This window comes from Solenopsis invicta, unplaced genomic scaffold (assembly GCF_016802725.1).
Source record: "Solenopsis invicta isolate M01_SB unplaced genomic scaffold, UNIL_Sinv_3.0 scaffold_117, whole genome shotgun sequence".
In the NCBI taxonomy this organism is placed as follows: domain Eukaryota; kingdom Metazoa; phylum Arthropoda; class Insecta; order Hymenoptera; family Formicidae; genus Solenopsis; species Solenopsis invicta.
In genome coordinates, this window is record NW_024105245.1 from 111,759 (window position 1) to 134,407 (window position 22,649).

Genomic DNA, 22,649 nt, shown 5'->3' on the forward strand with positions numbered 1-22,649 from the left:
ACCCAAGGACTTTGATTTTGTCCATGGGGAAATTTTCCAAACTAAAAAGTCGCTATCTTTTTACATACTTACAGTTCATGATTAACGTAACGACTAGAGCTTATTGGTCGTTACGTTAATCATGAACAGTAAGTATGTAGAAAGATAGCGACTTCTCAGTTTGGAAAATTTCCCCATGGACAGAATCAAAGTCCTTGGGTGTACCACAGACTTCATCAGATTAAAAATAATTAATACTAATAATGTACAGTCGTGAGCTAAAAGGTTGCAACACATTTTCTTCGATTGTTTTTGAAATGTAGACTTGCTCATCGAACGGCGAACGTCATTGGTTCTTACCTGTGGATCCAACCAATTACGTTCGCCTACCGATGAGCAAGTTTACATTCCAAAAACCATCGAAGAAAATGTGTTGCAACCTTTTAGCTCACGACTATACACCCATGAAATTTGATTCTGTCCATGGGGAAATTTTTCAAATTGAGAAGTCACCACTTTCTACATAATCGCAGTTTATGATTAATAAAACGACTAGAGCTTATTGGTCGTTACGTTAATCATAAACTGTAAGTATGTAGAAAGATAGCGACTTCTCAGTTTGAAAAAGAGAATGTCCCGGTTGCGCACAGACCTGATTGGACACCATCAATCATAGCGGCTGATGCCTAGAGTATTTCCGTTGGTTGCGTTAGATAAATCAAGATGATTGGTGGTGTCCGATCGGGTCTGTGTGCAACTGGGCCTCACCCTTGAAAAATTTCTCCATGGATAGAATCAAAATTCTTTGGTGTACTATAATGATAATACTATTACTAATAATATAATATAATTACTAATAATATAATTAATATTACAATTATTAATAATTGTTTTGTGTTATAATAATTATTTGTAGTATTGATACTATATTTATACAATATATATTATTCCTTCACGTGTAATACAATATAATGTGCAGAAACAATAAAAACAAATGTACTCACATCTTTATCTGTTAGATTATGCTCATCGGAACAAAATTTTCGTTTTTTGGAATTTTCCGCAAATTTTCTAATAATTCTTTTTCATTACTGCTAAGGTTCATTACTGCTTGAGGTTACATCGGCCGGCTGTCAAAACAAAATTTACTAACACTACGATACATTCATGATTGCTGACGCAGCATCCGCTTATAATAGTCATGAACGTAAAAACAACTAAGAACAAAACGTGGACCCTAGAATAGGACCCCAGGCATACCTGGCACGAACTGTACACCCAAGGACTTTGATTCTGTCCATGGGGAAATTTTTCAAACTGAAAAGTCGCTATCTTTCTACATACTTACAGTTCATGATTAACGTAACAACCAATAAGCTCTAGTTGTTTCATTAATCATGAATTGCGAGTATGTAGAAAGTGGTGACTTCTCAGTTTGAAAAATTTCCCCATGGACAGAATCAAAGTCCTTGGGTGTACGAAAGATTAAAAATTTGGCACTAGGCTTTCCAGTGAAACAGCGCGCACCGGTTTCGTGTGCACCAAAATGTTTAGTGAAACACGTTGCCCGTGGCGAGAGCGCACTCAGTGCGCACCAGTTCTCCCAGTGAAAAATGCTATAAGTCAACTCCGACCATTGAACTATACTCTAACTGGAATGGGCACTGCCATATAATGTCCGTAAGCGGAAAACGTGATAGAAATAGCATGATGCGAGGGGCCACCTCTCTTTTTCCAAGCTTTCTCTGCGCATGCGTCAGCATTCATCTTACATTCCTACTCAAAAGTTAAATTTCTTCTTTGTTTTCATGTTGATACAGCATGTAACGGAATTTGTGGAAACAAGGAAGAAATTAACTTTTACTTAAAAGGTTACTTAAATACTTAAAAAAATATAATACAATTTTGCTTTTGTTTTATTTATGTATGTCACTCAAGTCACTCGTTTATCTATTCTCATGTGCCGGTACTGCAAAACTTTCTAACGTGACTGTACTGACAAAGAGAGGTGGCCCTTCGAAATGGCTCTCTCTCGTCACGTTTTTTGACGGCTAGTGCCCATTCCAGTTAGAGTATAGTTCAATGACTCCGACCAAAATCTGCGAAATGGTTGTCACTCGTGCACATGGTGGAAGGGATAGCATGGTGTGCTCAATTTGCAGCCTTCTTTCTCTAAAATCTGCGCTCTCCGTCGTTTTTCTGCTTCTTATTCCAGAGGGCTGCCAACTGTGAAAAGTTGAAGTATTTCACTTTCTAAAGTCTGTACACCTGATATAACTGTCTTTGTCGGACGTTTTCTATTTTCACTCTATCTCTTTTCTTGCAGATAGTTACCGCTGTAAATAAATGTTATTAAATACAACACGACACAAAAGACTAATTGCGCTCATTGTAAAAAATTAATAAAAATTAAACAGTTTGTGTAAAATATAAAGATTAATAGTATTGAATAATAAAATAATATTTGAAATAACACTACAAATATAAATATCGTAATAAATTTTACGGTAATTTTAATAATAAAAAATAAAGTTCTTAAAAATTTAAAAAACAACTATTGATATACAAGAATTTTTTCCAAAACAAGAAATAAATAGAATTATTAAGTCCACAAATCATTACAGAATATTAATTTTTTGTAAATAAAAAATTATTGAAATTTGAAGATATTTTTTCATTAAAAATGAAAAGAAAAAAATAGTTAAGATAGTTAAATTGAATTAAATAATATTCATTGATTTTATGCTTGAGCCACGTGTTGGTGTTTTTGAATGAACTGACTAAGACAATCTCTACCGACAAAATGTGAAGAAATAAGTCATTATTTTTTATGCAAGTTTCATGATAAATATAATAATTTATTATACACAATTCTTATATTATACAGTTTTTAGATACACATAATTATTTATTATTTTATACATTTCAAAGTTAAAAAACTAAGAGCTAAAAATTCTATTTGATTTTTTTCATTTTTTTCTTGTTTTTGGTGGCGTTCAACACATTGCATATGTTTCCTCCAGCCTTCGATTACTGTAATAATAAAACAAAACATCATTGTTTATTGTATATACCAAGAATTTTGTGGCAAATTAAGATAACAAATTACTATCATCAGTAATCGTTCAATGTTGTTCTTACCTTCTAAATCGACCCTTCGGTGATTCTGCATCTATCATACATTCCTGTATATTCGATGGATCATCAGGGCTGACGAGTAACTCGGAAGACTACATGTACATTTTCGTGGATGACGGGAAGCGGAAAATCTTCGGCTATGACTTTGAAGTCCATATTACTTTCATTGTTACTAAAATAGAAAATATAAATGTTACTTTGATAATGTTATGCAAAAAAAGGAATGTATTTTTCAGTAATTAATACATCAATTATTATTTATTCATTTTTACCTATTTTCCGTTTTTGGTAACAATAATGTTGGAACTGCACTCGGCAAAAGCGACTGTCTTCGAATGTCCATAGGAGGTCGAATCTTTTTACTTCTCACAAACAAATCTTCTGTGAAGTGTGCTAAGCATATATTTGCTGAAAATTCAAATAACAGAATAATAGTTAAGTTAACTAACAATTAATAAGTTAACAATTGTCTTAGTTTACATCAAGCACTTGATGTGTGCTATGTAACTTCCTATTAAATTATTTTAATTTCGACAATACGTATAAATGTATACATGATACGTACATTTAATTATCTTGAAACATATTGTATCAGTTTAATATACTATTCTTTAAATTTATTGCAAAAGTTAAGACAATTAAATAGAAAGTTGTTGGTTAGTATATATATCAAGTAATTGGTGTTAGGTTAGGTTGCTCTATTAAGATACGAATATTTACAATATTTTCTTTTGGAACAGTATTGGAATGTTGTGTGTGTGCCTGTATGTGTAATACAAATTGCAATGGAAATAATGTCATTACAAAAAATTGGCTAATAATATTTAATAAGACTTACCATTCTTAATATTTTTCGGCATAAAACTCTCTCCGATTCTCTGAATTCAGCCTTCACGCATTACTGCATTTTCCGGAAATCGGAAAAAGCTTACTTGCGCCGGCAAGTACGTTTCGTTGCAATTTTTACACGATTTCACTACACAACGTACCATTTTCACTTTATTTTACAATAAAGTTTAAAAAATAACCTCAAAGCACGTGTTGTTACTATGGACGCTATGAAGCAAAGACATGGCAAAGACACTGAAATTGGAGCAATGACGCTGGCGGCGCTGGTATGACAGAAAAAGACGCAATGCACGCACTCGTATGTGTGACAAAGATGCGACCATCTAGGTTCAGCAACTTTCCGACATTAAATATTTCATTTTTTCACAGTTGGCAGCCTTCAGGAATAAGAGACACTTTGCCGTGAAAAGGGGCGTGGTTTAGCCAAATTGAGCACACCATGTTATACTTCCACCATGCTCGTGCATGACGGAAATGCACACCCAGCGCGTTTGATTCTGTCCATGGGGAAATTTTCCAAACTTAAGAGCCTCGCACATGAAATGCATAACAGAGCATAAGCGTAGCATAAAGGGCCTCGCACATAAAATGCATAACATAACATAAGCATAACATAAAACCGATGGGCCAATGAGCATCCAGCATAAAATCGCCATATTGATTTACAAAACATTTTCATTGGTCCGTCGGTCTTATGTTGTGCTTATGTTATGTTATGCATTTCATGTGCGAGGCCCTTAAAACTTCTGGACTAATGGGAATCTTATGTAAATCAATATGGCGACTTTATGTTGGATGCTCATTGGTCCATCGGTTTTATGTTGTGCTTATGTTAAGCATTTCATGTGCAAAGCCTTTTACTCACACTAAAGCCTGTTCTACAATAGCATAAACACAAGACCGTAAGGTTGTAAGGCGTAGTTTTAAGAGCTCGTAAGCGAATGAAAAATTTTCATTTCTTACGTTACAACCTTACGCTCTTGTGTTTACTGCTATTGTAGAACAGGCATAATGGACATTGTGTTAAGGACCTTGCACATGAAATACATAATATAACATAAGCACAACGTAAGACCGATAGACCAATGAAAATGTTATGTAAATCAATATGGCGACTTTATGCTGGATGCTCATCGGTCTTATGTTGTGCTTATGTTACGTTATACATTTTATGTGCGAGGCCCTTTATACAATGGCTTTGGTCTAGTTTACACCGAGTACTTAATACACGTACTAACTAGTAATTTTCTATTAAATTATCTTAATTTCGGCAATATATTTAAAGAATAGTATACTAAGCTGGTACAATATGAATCGAGATAATTAAATATATGTATCATGTATACCCGCATCGTCGAAAGTAAGATAATTTAATAAAAAGTTACATGTTAGTACGCGTATCAAGTGCTTGGTGTAAACTAGGCTTTTGTTTACACCGAATACTTGATACGCGTAATATTTAGTAACTTTCTATTCAATTATCTTAATTTCGGTAATAAATTTAATGAATACTATATTAAGCTGGTACAATATGAATCAAGATAATTAATTAAATATAGATATCACGTATACATTTACACGTATTGTCGAAATTAAAACAATTTAATAGAAAGTTACTTGTTAGTATGCGTGTCAAGTGTTCGGTGTTAACTAGGTCAATGTCGACTTGTGTCGTAGCTGGAAAACATCTAGTAAGGTGCAATTTCACGCAGCGAGTAAAGGCGCAAGTTCACGCAGCGAATAAAAGCTGGCGTTTTACTCTTAGGCTGAAATCACACGATGCGTAATAGAGCTGCGGGATAGAGAATGCGTCATTAAAGCGACCAATCAGCGCTATTCCGCTCTTTTCTATTACCCGAGTTTTGTCCGCTATGTTCACATGGTGCATCAAAGAGATGCAAAGACACATCCAGGATAAATATAATTTAGAAATTATTATCTTTTTGTTAATAATTTGCTTATTAAAATAAAATATAATTTCTTAAATTGTAAAAACAATTATCACTGTTATAGTATTTAATATTTTGTAATAAATACTTATAAATTTAAAATGATTTTCTTACTGCTTTCACGCATTTATGGTCATTTTTCCGCATCATGTAAACAGTGCACACTGAAATAATGCGTAATGCGTATTGCGTCATTGCTTCAAAACTTTATCTTGACAGCTGTACTCGCACATTTTTATTTAATTATTAGTTTGTATCCACAAGTTTATAATTAATTTTTATTATGGATAAAAAGTTAAAAATGGTGACTGAATCTATTACACATTTATTGCAAATATAATTAATTAACTTAACAATAATCTAACCTTGAAATACGACGGTTTAGGACGGTAATAGAACGCTATGACCGCTATGACGCACATCAACGCACACTCTATTCTGCTCTTTTCTATTACGCAAGCTCAAAGTGCGAAATAGCGCTGATTGGTCGCATTCTCTATCCCGCAGCTCTATTACGCATCGTGTGATTTCAGCCTTAGGCTGAATATAATGGATATGATATAATGGATATGACAGAGACGAATAAAGAATATGTTGAGACGAATAAAACAGATTCTAATGTAAGTACACATTATTATTTTTCAAGTATATTTGCAATAAATGTGTAATAGATTCAGTCACCATTTTTAACTTTTTATCCATAATAAAAATTAATTATAAACTTGTGGATACAAACTAATAATTAAATAAAAATGTGCGAGTACAGCTGTCAAGATAAAGTTTTGAAGCAATGACGCAATACGCATTACGCATGATTTCAGTGTGCACTGTTCACATGATGCGGAAAAATGACCATAAATGCGTGAAAGCAGTCAAAAAATCATTTTAAATTTATAAGTATTTATTACAAAATATTAAATACTATAACAGTAATAATTGTTTTTACAATTTAAGAAATTATATTTTATTTTAATAAGCAAATTATTAACAAAAAGATAATAATTTCTAAATTATATTTATCCTGGATGTGTCTTTGCATCTCTTTGACGCACCATGTGAATATAGCGGACAAAACTTGCTTAATAGAAAATAGCGGAATAGCGCTGATTGGTCGCTTCAATGACGCATTCTCTATCCCGCAGCTCTATTACGCATAGTGTGATTTCAGCCTTACTCCACCCAACTCCACCGCAACGCAAAGCAGCGTTAAAAGCGGCAATTGCTAAGTACATAATCTGACAACCGCAAAAATGGAGTTGGAATATTATAATCAATATATCGAGTATGTAAAATATTATAAACGCACAGTGGCGATTATAGTTGAAATTAGAAGACGACGTATAACTGCTGCAATTGCTGCAATGTATTTGTTAAAAAAAGAAAAAGAAATAGATAAAAAAAAAGTTTTGGGTAGCTCCGATTTTTGTAAATCGTAATGAGCACAGTTTCTTTTTTGCATCGGGCCGAAATTGTTACTAATGTATTTACCGCTTTTAGGATAAAAATAATATGAAATTTTATCTATGTAACATTCATCCCTCCATACAAGAGTGCCGATATATTTCTTCACTTTCTTGTATGGTACAAACAATTGTTTTGCACACACCACAAGTATATGAGGGTATAACAGAAGTATAACAGAATTTCCTACAATATAAAAAACACAGTTATTAACACAATATAACAAATAAAGCTATCTAACATAAATAAAAAACAAAAAGCAACCTAGCCTAAAAGTATGCTTACTATATGTATATAATATATATTAACTTCGTTTGTATTTTCAGATGATTCGATTGATTTAACCTTTCAGTCATAATTTTTTTCTTATATATTCACTTTTGGAAGGTAATTAATTTGCAATGTAATATTTAAATTTTAGCGTCGTTTTGCTAAAAGTTGGACTGTGTCGAACTTTAAGCGTTTATCCTCTGAATTTGCCAAATTGATGAAAATTGGTGGAGAAGGGGTAAACGCCAACGTTTAGTCGCTAAAAGTTGAACTGTGTCGAATTTTGAGCGTTTATTCGCTGGATTAGCCAAATTGATGGAGAGGGGGTAAAACACCAGCTTTTATTCGTTGCGTGAACTTGCGCCTATAGGCGTATTCTGTAACTCTTAACGACAGCTAAAGATATCATTACGTGTCGTTGCACAGTTTTTCTACCATGTATAATATCTGCGCAACGACGCTTTAACAATACCGAATTGTCGCTAAGGTGTTACAGAATCCCGCTACAGCGTTTTTCCGTGGGAGAACTAAGGGTTGGTTTATAATAGCCGTTACCGTAAGAAATTCACCAATCATAGTCAACTATTCTTCTATAATTTAACCCTGATTGGCCAATTTCTTACGGCAACAGCTATTATGGCTGTGTTCCGATATTAACTGCCAGTACTGAAAATGTATAGTATATGTGACGTGAACTATAAATTTTCAGTACTGCCAGTAAAAACGGAACACAGCCTATAAACCAACCATTAAGCTGAAATCACACGATGCGTAATAGAGCTGCGGGATAGAGAATGCGTCATTGAAGCGACCAATCAGCGCTATTCCGCTCTTTTCTATTACCCGAGTTTTGTCCGCTATGTTCACATGGTGCATCAAAGAGATGCAAAGACACATCCAGGATAAATATAATTTAGAAATTATTATCTTTTTGTTAATAATTTGCTTATTAAAATAAAATATAATTTCTTAAATTGTAAAAACAATTATCACTGTAATAGTATTTAATATTTTGTAATAAATACTTATAAATTTAAAATGATTTTTTTACTGCTTTCACGCATTTATGGTCATTTTTCTGCATCATGTAAACAGTGCACACTGAAATCATGCGTAATGCGTATTGCGTCATTATTTCAAAACTTTATCTTGACAGCTATACTCGCACATTTTTATTTAATTATTAGTTAGTATCCACAAGTTTATAATTAATTTTTATTATGGATAAAAAGTTAAAAATGGTGACTGAATCTATTACACATTTATTGCAAATATACTTGAAAACTTCAATGATGAAGTATCGAAAGGAAGTACTTACATTAGAATCTGTTTTATTCGTCTCAACATATTCTTTATTCGTCTCTGTCATATCCATTATTTAATTAACTTAACAATAATCTAATCTTGAAATACGACGGGTTAGGACGTAATAGAACGCTATAACCGCTATGACGCACATCAACGCACACTCTATTCCGCTCTTTTCTATCACGCAAGCTCAAAGAGCGGAATAGCGCTGATTGGTCGCTTCAATGACGCATTCTCTATTCCGCAGCTCTATTACGCATCGTGTGATTTCAGCCTAAGGCTTGTTTTCTATTCCTGCACTAGACTACACTGGAACATTCCTTCCGTTTGTTTTCTGTTCCTGAACTCTCTAAATAAGTGTACACTTAAAATGAAATAGATTAGGCTTGTTTTCTATTCCTGCACTAGACTGCACTGGAACGTTTCTTCTTGTTTTCACTAACTTTCAAATATATATCTATTTCACTTTAAGTGCACACTAATTCAGGGAGTTCAAGAACAGAAAACAAACGGATAGATGTTTCAAAGTTAGCGAAAGCAAGAAGGAACGTTCCAGTGCAGTCTAGTGCAGGAATAGAAAACAAGCCTCTTCTTGTTTTCACTAACTTTCAAATATATATCTATTTTATTTTAAGTGCACACTAATTCAGGGAGTTCAGGAACAGAAAACAAACGGCTAGTTTGGACAGAGTGTGCACTTGCCCCAGGTAATTGGGCGTTTCCGTTGGCACCGTCATCGCGCAAACCGAAACACCCAATCGCCAGCGGCGAGTACACACTCAGTGCGCATTCTCCTAAGGAAAAACATTAGGCTTGTTTTCTATTCCTGCACTAGACTGCACTGGAACGATCTTTCTTGCTTTCACTAACTTTCAAATATATATCTATTTCATTTTAAGTGCACACTAATTCAGGGAGTTCAGGAACAGAAAACAAACGGATTATAAGCGTTTGTGAGGTATACATACCCCGAAATGTCAAATTTGGCGAAAATTTACGGTAAGTGTTTAGTTATCATTGCGATGTGAATACTCTCACTTGCTTTCACTAATCACTTGCTAATTTACGCAGCTGTGATCGTTGCTATCTCCTCACTATGGATGTCGTGCTCTATTATATACTTTTTTCTTAAATCTAAAAGTTGGAAAAGAAAATTCAGTGCCACTTTGGCCCCTTTTCTCCCTCCTCTCTCTGTTTCTCTCCGTTAACGCATTGATATTGCGATTAATTGTTATGGTAGGCCGTAAAATTGTAACGTGCCGCGTTTCCTGCATTTCTGTGAGACGGGAAATGGAGTTAAGTCTCTCTCTTTGCGTGGATTCTTGATTACCATGTCAATTAGAAGGTAGGCGTTAATACGTACAGGCGCTATAAGGCGTGATTTTCGTGATGAAGCAATGCAAGATAAATATACAATTTCTTCGACGGCCTGGCAGATATTTATTTTGCTTGCGTGTTGGGCCAATAAATGATAAATGGCGAGACAATCAGATAATGGAACTATCGCGACATGAATTCTATGTGAGATATTCAAGCTTATATTTAGAATGTATGTATATAATGTGAAATATCACATTTTAAAACATCACAATGAGAGTTTTATTTTATTTCTGTCATGTCTCTGTATTAAAAATTAATACTTTTTTTAATTTTTAATTTTTCAAACTTATTTTAAACTTATAAAGATTTTTTGAAAAATATCTTAAAATTTCTTTAGATTTTTTAAATTTCCTTTGAAAATTATGAATGAGACCTAGAAATCTTTGAATATTTAAAAAGTATAAGGTATTTATCAGAATTTTCATGTAAAGAACATTTCTAAAAAATATCTTAAACTTTTTATCTACATAAAAATAAGATAAATTACAAAATGTACTTTACAAGGAAAGGCATGTAAGTGTTCCAATGAATCTTTAATATGTTATAGTATAGATAAAAATAAGGGTCACATTTTTTTTATATGTGTTTGGTTTCACTTTTAAGGGGTAAAACACGAAAATGATTTGAAGAAAATTCATATTTTTCTTTTGAAATGAATATTGTTGAAACTACACGAAATAGAAAAAATATATTGAATGAAAGTTGAATGGCTTGAAGAGTACTTTATAACAGTAATAACAATTTTTTTTAATTAAAAAAAGTGTTTTTAACGAAATGTTTTTAATTTAAAAAATAATTTTTTTTAACATTTTTCTTGTTTAAAATAAAAATGAAGATAAAATGGAACAATTTCTTTATCTAGGTAATTATATAAATAATTTTATATATGTATTAGCAAACACTGAACATAATTGTATGTTTAAAAAGATACAATTTTTTTGTGAAAGCTCTATTTCTTTATATAATAGTTTTAAAATAAAACCTATTTTTTAAATGTATTAATATATTTATTAATACATTTAAAAAATAGGTTTTATTTTAAAACATATATATATATTTTTTTATATTATTTGATATTTATATTTATTTCATATTATATTTGTATTGTTTATGTTATATTATGAATAATATTTTTTAGAGGAGTAGAAAGATGCTATGGCTGCCTCACTTGTATCACGCAACGATGAAGAAGAGTTGAATGGGGAAACAGAGTCAGAAGCCAGTAGTATATATCAAGGCTCGGTGATTTCCACTGTACCTGATCGCCATGGATTCCTAGGTGGTTCGCAATATAGTCCAGAAAGGTAATTTAAGTTTTTGAATATTTAATAATTTTATAAAATAACTGTTTCAATAAAATTAAATTTGATTTTAATATAATTCAATATTATTTAATACAAATTTATGGTATAGGAAACAGGCTATACCATCTGATGTAATACTGCGAAGGGAGAGAAAATGGATACAGATGTTGAACAACTGGAGTCTCTTCATGACCACGAATTATCGTAAGGTCCGTGAGAGGTGCCGCAAAGGTATACCACCTTCTGTGAGATTACGTGCCTGGTTGAATCTATGTGGTGGTCAGCTTTTGATGAATGAAAATCCAAATTTGTACGAGGAGCTGATCAAACGGCCTGGCGATCCCAAGTACCTAGAGGATATCAAGAAGGATCTCCATCGCCAGTTTCCACATCACGAAATGTTCGTCGAAAATGCACCCGGACAGCAGGAACTGTTCCAGGTTCTCAAGGCATACTCCATCTTGAATAGCAAAGTGGGTTACTGCCAGGCTCAAGCACCCATCGCTGCTTTTCTGCTGATGCACATGCCAGCGGTGCAAGCATTCTGGTGTCTCGTTGCGATATGCGACAAATATCTCATTGGCTATTACAGTCAGGGTATGGAAACGTTGTTGCGTGATGGAGACATTTTGTTTGCTCTCTTGAAAAGAGTCTCCCCTGTTGCATATAAACATCTGGTTAGTACATATAAATTCTCATACAAATTTTTAGTATACTACCTGCCAAATTTGGAAACCAGGGTTGGCTGAAAAAGTCTAATGAATAGTAAACGATATAGTAAATTCCGATTTTTATTGTCTCTTTATTCAATAATCTGGCATAAAAGTATAAAAATGATTAATGAGTAACATTCAAATATGTTCATAATTTCACACAAAAATAAATTTTTACTTTGATTAATAGAGTATATTAATTACTATGGTTTAAAGAAAGACAAAATCAACCAATAGTAAAAAATAATAATGAAACTTTATAATAGTAAAGTTTTTTTTAATTGATTTATGAAATACTTTTTTAACAAGCTTTAGAGATATAAATATAACTAAATTTTAGATTAATCTTTAGTTTAAAATGAGAAAATGTACCTACTAATAAAACTAAAATATCTAGTAACAGAATTAAAAATTTTTACCTATAGTATATATCTATTTTGCATTTACTATTCAACATCTCGTAAAAAATTTATTTGCTACTTTAATTTCTATTACAAATCTTATTTTTAATAAAGCTTAAATGGGGCCTCTGTCAATTGATATTGATATTGTTTTCCATTTATTTTATAATAATTAACAGAAAAAAGTTTTTACTGAGTTTTTCTAACAATATCGATTTTTACCACTGGATTTTATTTAAAAAATGTGGAGTTTTGCCAATCTTGATAGAAAAGCTTGAAATTTTTTCAGATTATTTAAAAAGTTAAGTATAAGAAAAGCTTTAAATTTTTTTTTAAATTGTATACAAATGAAGCATATTACAACCAACATTTTTTTTCTTTTCCATAAATTCTTTACTTTAAAAGTTAAAAAATAATAAAAATAATAAAGAATTTTATGAGAAATGAGGTTTTATAGAAAAGATCGACGTTGTCAGAAATTGCATCAATTGTTTTAGAAAGGCATTTTTAAATTTAGAAAATTTATAAATATATTTTTTGTTAATTTTTGTTCGGTGATGTTTTAGCTGCAGCACTTTAAAATAAAAAAAGTATAGAGAAAATATCAATTTTTAATTTTATATAATTTAGAAACAAAATATCATAAAAACAAAAAACAAAATATTTTGATTTTAAAACGCATTTCTAAAAACTTCTCTACAATTTTTTCATCGAAATACTTCCCTGAGATGCAAAAAAATAGTAAGTCCATCCTAGTATCAATCGTTTTTTAAAGTTTTTTAAAAATATCTAAAATAAATTTTATTTAATCATACATGAAATTTTTATAAATGAAGTTCTGTTGCAGAATTGTTAATACTAATACAATATTATTTTTATTCTAGAAACAAAATTTGTCAAAAAACTAAAATATTTAGTTTGATTTGTTCAATTAAATATTTGAGCTGATTTGGTTAATTTTTTATTAAATTTTAACTCTTAAATTGTAACGCTTAAAAAAAATCACATTATCGATAAAAAGCCGTTTGATAGACCGCTATCATGTTTCCGTTAATTTTATAAGTTTGTATTAATAAAGTGTTTATTTTTTATTAGTCTAAATATTTGTAAATAGGATAGTCGGCGAAAGATGTTTTAATGTAAGGATTAGTAAAAAAAATATATACGATGTATCTCTAAAGTCTATAGAACTTTATCCATTATATATATTTCGGAATCTGTTCAAAATTATAAAAAATCATGAAATATGTGTTTGATCATTTCGAGAGACTACTTTTTAAAGGAAATTGTGGAAATTGTCTCTCTTTTTTTCCCCTGAGAATGTCTCAGGGGATCTTAACTCAAATGTTTCAAATGAAATCTTCCATTTTGACATATCATTTAAAAGAGCATAAAGAAAGAAAATTGTTGGTAGTAAGTGAAGGTTCATACAATGACCTGTTAGAGAATTATTTAGGATTAAAGTCTGAAAAGCGCCATTTTTTTTCAAAAAATTGTTACTCCCATTAAAAAATTTAAAAAATCCTGAAAGATTCTAGGAAAGTTAAATTATAAAAATTTTTCTAACATTAAAATATAACGTCACATTAACAGTAAAGGAGTTAAAATGTGTAAATCAGACGTAGATGAAGAAATACATACATGCCCAATACGTGAAAAAGTAACGTAAATGCTAAACCCGATCTATAAGACTGCTACAATTTTCCAATCATTTTATATTACATGTTCCTAACGAATGATAATTGGAAATGCGACTGCAATGTTAGATGGGGACAGTGGCATATGAAAGTATTGAGAGTTTAGAGCACTTCTTGTAAATATCAAAGAAGTTATTGACAAGTAAAGTTTTATTAACGGTCTGGCAGTTTAAAGTCTAATGATTGACATGAATGAACTATATCTTTTATATGGAATTAAATAAGTATTGAATTAATCTAATGTTTAATTAAATGTTTTAAACTAAATATTTTAGTTTTTCACAATTAGCTTTTTAATCATTTTATTAGTGCACGTTTTTTGAAAAATGTAGATGATAAGAATTTTGGAATAATATCCTTTTTAAAATAAAATATTCTCACAAACTGATAAATTGGAGGGATCGAGATTTAATTATTTACTGTTATTATTTACTGTTTCAGAAAAAACAGAAGATGGAACCAATCTTATATATGACAGAATGGTTTTTGTGCGTTTACACTCGAACATTGCCATGGGAAAGTATTTTGCGTATATGGGATATGTTTCTTTGCGAGGGTGTAAAAGTAGTTTTCAAAGTAGGTCTGGTATTATTGAAAGGCAGTCTAGGTCGAACTTCTCTTACCAAGCGTTGTCCAACGACATATGAAACTCTCCAAGTTCTAAGAAACCCACCCCAACATATCATGGAGGAAGAGGCTTTGGTTTATCAGGTGAACATTTTTAATGCAATTTTTTAACGCATATATTATTTGTATAGTCTAATAAAATTAAACAGTAATTTAATTAAGTTAATAAATGTAAAGATTATAAAAAATTAGTAAACTTATTTAAATTTATAATTTAATTTCTTCATATTTTACAAAGATTATAAAATAATTTAAGCTGTAAGGTATTTTGTATTTTAATTTTAATAAAGATTAACGTATCAAAAAATTTTAAATTAATTTAAAAATATTGCACATTTATAATTTAACATGTTGCAGATTCAAAGGTTGAATTTGAATGAGGATGATTTTGAGTACGAGCATCAGAGACAAATGTTGAAAAGAAAAGCGGCGGAAAAAGAGACTGCCAATCGAACTGACTGATGATTAACTAGTTGAAATAAAGCTATGGGACGAAATTTCACTTGTCTAGCGTCCCAACGTGTGCCTTCCTTTCCGTTCTTCTGATACTATAAATTCCGCGATTTATACGCTTAGAACTCTTTCGTATTACGAAGTCAAAGGATATGACGAAAAGCGGATAGGTATGTACACGCACAAAATAGAAAGTGGAAAGTGGTTTTCCATATTCATACACGCACACATACACACATTCCCCAAGCAGCCGGAGTGTATTATTTATCTCTACTTCCTTCATTATTAGTACGTAATTCATTGTAGTACATCAAGAAAAGAGCACAACACATTTTCAAGTTTACATATAGTACTATTTAATGATATTTTCTTATTAATGTATTTCTAGTTGATTTCCAATAGATCATCTTTGCGATTAATACTATCGATATTTATTAACAAAAATTTACCGCATTTTTAAAATAAAAGTGTATAGTATATGAAAATGTTATACTAAATAAATATTATCTTTTGTTTTATACATACATTTCATACATTTCATACACACACACACACACACACATATATATATATATATATATATATATATATATATATATATATATAAAATGCCAATCTTATATTACTCCTTACTGATCGAATGATTTTAACTTTAATTTAACGCATTTTTATACTTAAAACATACTTGCAACATAAAAGTTCTCCTAGGCAATGATATTTATAATACATTTATTTTATGTATATTAATATATACATTGAATATTCCTCTTTACAGTTAAGGATGTACTATCCGTCTAGTTCCTGCAAAGTAAATTAAATTTTGAAATATATTAATATTGATACTTTTAAATTTTATATAGAATTGTTTTATAAAATTGAATAACATTATATTTTTATTTATTAACATATTTTTATAGTTTATTTACTTTATTATTAACAATTATTTTAAAATATAATGACAAAAATTCAATTTGTTAAATAAGTATTTAAATATTTCCGATAATTAATGCATAATTTCATTATAATTCTAAACTTATAGCAAATTTGCGTTGAACGCACTGATGCACATTAAAACCATTGTACACAAATTGATGAAAAGATATGTGTAACATAAGTATGTGAACGAATTGATCGCGAAATCATCAATATACTTTATTGTGTAATTGATAAAATATATATTTCACTATTAAAAATATTTGCATTTTATTTTTACATTTACAAAGAGAAACCATACTTGGGCATCATCAATTTTAATAAAATTTTATGGATATGTAGTATTCACTCAAACATTTACTACAGTAAAGCCGTAAATTGCAATATTCAGTCATTCTCGAGAAAAAAAATATTTAAAAAATAATAATAAAGTCATTGACGTAGCGTTCGGCGATAAGACGTTGACTGCTACATTCAAGTTCGATCCCCAAGGATAAGACGTTTTTATTTAAATCTTATATTTTTAAATTGATACTACTTTTTAATTTTTTATATATCACTTTTTTACAATTTAAAAAAAATAAACACATTCCAGATAGCCAAATGAGTTTAAAATGCCATTACATTGCTGTTAACCGTTTCAGCAACTGATGTCAACAAACTAGAGACAAGGTGCTTCTTCACTATATGTGAAATCTTGCCCTCACATAAATTTTAAATTTGATGATGGCAAATTGATAGCATCTCGATGGCATTACTTCATTATACTTAAAGAATATACGTATGATAGCAACATGATGGCAACTGTTATCATCAATTTGCTGTCCGCGTTTAACAGTATATTGACGGCATCTTGATGTCAACATGAAAACAACTTGTCACGATGTGGTATCCATGATATGCAGCATGATGACAGCAACATGATGGCAACATTTACAAAAATATAAATGCTTTACATTTGATAAGAAAACAAGTTAACTATTTACATGTAAAAATATAAAATTTTATATGGAACAGCGTTCCATACACACGTTATGTTTTAAAAGAATGAGAGCGAGTATTCGTCTCGAAGTTACAACAAGCAGCTCCTCACTGAAGTATGCTCTGGTGAGTCTGCCGCAGTGGCGCCTGTGGCCGCACTTGACTCATGAGAAATCCTCCATGGCGTGGCCGCTTAGCGGTGGCGCCGACACTCATTTGTTCGCGCGGGGCCTTACACACGGCGGGACCGAATATTGTCATGTCAACAAATTGTTGACAACAAGCTGCAATTTAGGAATTTCAACAATATTCATCAGTATTCTGCCTCTTGTGTCAAACTTTTGATATCATAGGTGCTATCATTTTGTTCTCATGTTGTCATTATGATATATACGAATGCGAACTCATGACGAGCCGTCAGTTTGCTGTCAGTATGACGTGTTATTATTCATAAATGTTTGTTCTTAAAATTTCATTAACTGGTGATAAGTTTTTGCTCTCTTGTTGCTAACTCAGTTTACACATAGGACTTTGGTGTCAGCAAATTGACGGCAACTTCACAACAACTCGTGAAGTGCATTAGTTTACTTAAGGCCATGACACATAAAAAACTTAAGCAGTAAGACGTACGCAATAAGAAATTCAACGTGTTAGATTTGCTACTGCTTACGTTTGGCCTTATATTCTCAACTGCCATGGGTTAATTCGCTTACTGCTTAAGTTTTACTGCTTAAGTTTTTTTATGTGTCCGACTCTTTAATACACGAAATCACGCTTGGCTATCTGGAATTGTTTCAAATACATTACCTAATTATGATATATTCAAAGTTAAAAAAAAAATCTTATTTTTCTTACTTGAATTTCGAAGAAACATTGTTTTTGTCAGAAATTAGTTTTACTATCACAAAACACCTTTTTCACTTCACGACTTTAATATGACATTGTTTCTAACGAAACTTTGTCAGCAGCGTCGTTACATTAGGACGCATTCACAATATTTAAAGTTATTTTTATATACCCAGACAAATTTCCATTGTTCCAAATAGCCTCGAGTTCCAAATAGGTCTCCCCCTATCGACTTTCCGTAAGCAAAGAGTTTGTATATCTGTTAAGGTCTCGAACAAAATAACAAAACCGTTATAATTGGAGACCGTTATGGCTATAACGATTTATAGACACTTATTTTGACGTTTTTAAAACAGTCATTGTAAATCTTTATTGCATGTATATTTTTTGTAAAATTTAAAGAAATATGAAAGGTTACGGCTCATGTGAATAATTATTCAAAATAGAAAAAACAAGCTTAAGAGTCGTGCTGGATGTTGTGCACCAAAACAAAAACTAATGACCAAAATAAAAGCAAACGTTTCAACTTTTAGTAAACAGCCTTTATCTGTGCATACAGATCTTAGAATCGAGTATGAATCTGCGACATCCGCTTACAAAAACTTTTACTTGAAAATAACTATCCATTAAATTTTATTTTTTTCATGTTTCAATTTAGGTTAAAATAACTTTTTTATAAAAATGACATCGACGGAGAGAATAAAGAGTTGTCAAGATACTTCACAATTTCTTACATCAATTCGGTATCTGAGAAATTTTTATTGTTTCCTAATAAGTTTGACTGTAATGTAGTTTTTACAATTTTCTATAAACTTAACTTTAACAAATTTATAACTAAATTTGAGACCGGAAAAGATCATATTGATCGACTATCATGCAACGACGTAGTTTAAGCTCGTTTTTCTTATTTTGAATTATATTTTTTGTGTTTATAAGAAATTTTAATTTAATCAATAATAGAAGTGCATTTTTAAATTTTTATTTTTTTTTAAATAACACTATTAATCCAATTAAGAATAGAGCCAACACAAGCTCTTTGTGTGTGAACCCTGATAGCCAAATGACCGTAATTAAATGACATTTTACTGTCACTTATTCCGTATTCAATTTCATCAAACTAGAACCAAGGTGTTCTCACAAACTGTCTATTGTTCTAACGTCATTAAAGTCTTCATTTAAATTCAGCAAACTGCTAGCAAATTGTTATCATGCGTGCACTACATTCAACCGATGTGCTTGATATCAAAATGTCAGCAAATCATCATTATACATGATATCTACACGTGAAGTTTTGTTGTCGGCAATTTGATTACTTTTCTAGTAGTACTTTTCTGCAAGACTGCAGTAAATCTTGTAGCAGATTCTTGAAAGATTCTGCCACAGGACGTTATGATCTGCTTCCTTATTATGCTCAATTCTTCTGAAAGATTCTGCAGTCAAATTCTTACAAGAAATTTGTATATATTTGCTGCAATATTTGCAAAATTCTTTTACCAGAATATTAATATAGTCTCAAGATACTTTCTTGCCGAAAATGTGCGATTAAAACCGATTAAAAAAAAGTAATCCGAATCGATCGGGATTTCTGCACCAAAAATATAAAATTTTATGTGGAACAGCGTTCCATACATACGTCATGTTTTAAAATAATGAGAGCGAGTATTCGTCTTGATGTTACAACATGTAGCTCCTAAAGGCTCACTGAAATATAAACTATGGTATGAATTGGGGAGTCGACCGTGGCGCTTAGATATAACGTCTGTGGCCGTACTTGACTCATGAGAAATCCCCTGCGGTGTGGCCACCTAGCGGTGGCGCCAGCACTCACTTGTTCGTGTGGAGTCTTACACACGGTGGGACCGAATATTGTCATGTCACCAAATTGTCGATAATAAGCTGCAATTTAGAATCTTTAACAATATTCACCAAATATTCTACTTCTTGTATTAAACTTTTGGTATCATACGTGTCATCATTTTACTGACATATTTCTGTCATTATGATATATACGAATGCAAGCTCATGACGAGCCGACAGTTTGCTGTCAACATGATATGTTATTATTAATAAACGTTTGCTCTTAACATTTTATTAACTGATGTGTTTTTGCTCTCCTGTTGCTCACTCAGTTTCACGTTAAATTCTGTAGCCAGCAAATTGCCTGCAAATTCACAACAATACATGCAATGCATTAATTTGCCCGATGTGCTGAATCTACCTTGGTTATCTGGGAATTAATATAATTAGCGAACAAACATTACATAGTGCACAATTATAATTACAGACGTTTCGATCCTAGTTTTGGATCATTTTTAATGTAAATTAATCTTCTATTCCACATATGATGGTTAATAGTAGCGTGGGTACAAATTGTCAAGTCCAAATCCAAAATTAACGCAATACAATTGTGTAGGTTACTCTCGTCCGCATTGTAGTATGACAGATTTTATTTTTATTTATATGATCGAAACAAAACTGATGTCAATTTAAACAAGTAGACAATCGTGATTGCGATGTGGATGGAATGAATGGTTACAAATATAAGTCACTTCTGTAAACGTTCATCGTCTACTTATTTAAATTGACATCAGTTTTGTTTCGATCATATGAATAAAAAATAAAATCTGTCATACTACTGTGGCGATTGCCTTGCCACGAGCCCAACCGACAAATGATAATAGATAAGAAAATTCGAGAATAGAAACGTGTTGTTAGGCAGTTCGAAACAATAGAGAGATGTAAATATGAAAAGAAATAGAAGCTTTAAGAATTAAGACAAATAGGCAGCAGCTTTCGGTACACGGGAAAATTAGAAAATTTAAAATCTTCATTAGGCGAAATCCTTTGGTCGAACCGAGAGTATTTAAAGACGCGCACGAGAAAAGAGAAAGACTCGTCTCGTATCCGTTGTACCGTACACATACGAGGTGTGATCAAAAAGTAAGACTTTTTGAATTTTGCGCGCTCTGTACACTCTAATTTCAAAATTTTTTTTTTGTGTTGCTACACTCGTCACGATCATATGTTCACAGTTTTGACTATATAGCATGTGTTGTTTTTATGTGAGAGGCATAAAGGTTAGACTCGTGTTTGCGTGCTCGGCGATTTTTTGCTGTTGAAAATAATGGAGCAGAGAGTTTGTATTAATTTTTGTGTAAAAAATGGTATTAAGTGTTCAAAAACTCTTGAAATGTTGACAGTGGCGTACGGTGAGTCAACTTTGAGCAAAAAAAATGTTTATAAATGGTATAAGTTATTCCAAGAGGGCCAAGAAAATGTTAACGATGAACCTCGCTCTGGACGCCCCAGCACGTCAAAAACCGACGAAAATGTTCAGGAAGTGAAAGAAATTGTGTTGAAAAATCGTCGAATCACGATTAGAGAAATAGTTGATGATCTTAACATATCGTTTGGCTCATGCCAATCAATTTTAACGGATGTTTTGGGTATGACACGTGTGTCAGCGAAATTCGTTCCAAAACTGCTTAATTTTGATCAGAAGCAGCGTCGCATGAACATCGCCCAAGACATGTTGAACGACGTCAATGATGATCCTGATCTGCTCAAAAGGGTTATAACTGGTGACGAAACATTTTCCTTTTTCCAAAATTGAAAAGGCCTATGAAAGGACAAAGATTTGCGACGATTGCGGAGATTAAGGCTGCATCGCTGGAGGAGTTCAAGGCAATACCCAAAAGTGCATTTCAGAAATGTTTTGACGATTGGAAAAAGCGCTGGCACAAATGCATTGTATCAGAGGGGGATTATTTTGAAGGGGATAACATAATTTTGGATGAATAAATGAATATTTTTTTATAAAAATGAAAAGTCATCTTACTTTTTGATCACACCTCGTATAATACATATTGTAACTCAGATCCTATGTATATATCCATATAAACGCAATTATATAAAAGTGGCACAAAGACACTTCAGACTTTTATTTGCACTCACACGCTCATTATATCCAAACTACGATGGGAATCAGACTAACACACATGGCCTATACAATTGTACTGCGTTAATTTTGGAGTCTTAATTTGATTTATTTCTTCAAAGCCTTTCCTAATACAAACTTTATATTAAATAATTAAAAATGGATTAAAAATTGTAGATAACATTTTAAAAATATAAGATTTACTTGTAAAATGTCTTATCTTCGAGGATCAAACTTGAAATCCTGAACGTAGCAATCAATGTCTTATCGCTGAACGCTACGTCACTGACTTTTTGTTATTTTTATATATATATATATTTTTTTTTTTTCGAAAATGCCTGAATATTGTAACTTAGAGCTTTACTGTAGTAAATATTTGAGTGAATACTACACATCCATAAAATTTTATTAAAATCGGTGATG

At 31.6% G+C, this 22,649-nt stretch overlaps 1 protein-coding gene and 1 long non-coding RNA gene across 8 annotated transcripts in view; one reads left to right on the top strand and one right to left on the bottom strand.

Moving 5' to 3' along the window:
* Window positions 1–9,805: 9,805 nt before the first annotated feature.
* Window positions 9,806–22,649, top strand: part of LOC105202592 (TBC1 domain family member whacked) — a 42,048-nt gene continuing 29,204 nt past the window's right edge. For 2 of the 7 annotated variants that reach the window (XR_005576640.1, XR_005576641.1), the window contains exons 1-5: window positions 9,806–9,953; window positions 11,473–11,638; window positions 11,748–12,315; window positions 14,891–15,160; window positions 15,434–15,699. Coding sequence is in view for 3 of the 7 variants with exons in the window: in XM_039459252.1 (XP_039315186.1) it covers window positions 11,490–11,638; window positions 11,748–12,315; window positions 14,891–15,160; window positions 15,434–15,538 (1,092 nt within the window). In the remaining 4 variants the exon portion in view is untranslated. The other 5 variants (XR_005576642.1, XR_005576643.1, XM_039459252.1 and 2 more) reach the window with 5 other exon arrangements.
* LOC120359856 lies at window positions 16,242–21,330 on the bottom strand. The gene is made up of 2 exons (XR_005576644.1): window positions 19,923–21,330; window positions 16,242–17,727 (listed from the first exon to the last, which is right to left on the bottom strand). It is a non-coding gene; the product is annotated as an uncharacterized LOC120359856 (long non-coding RNA).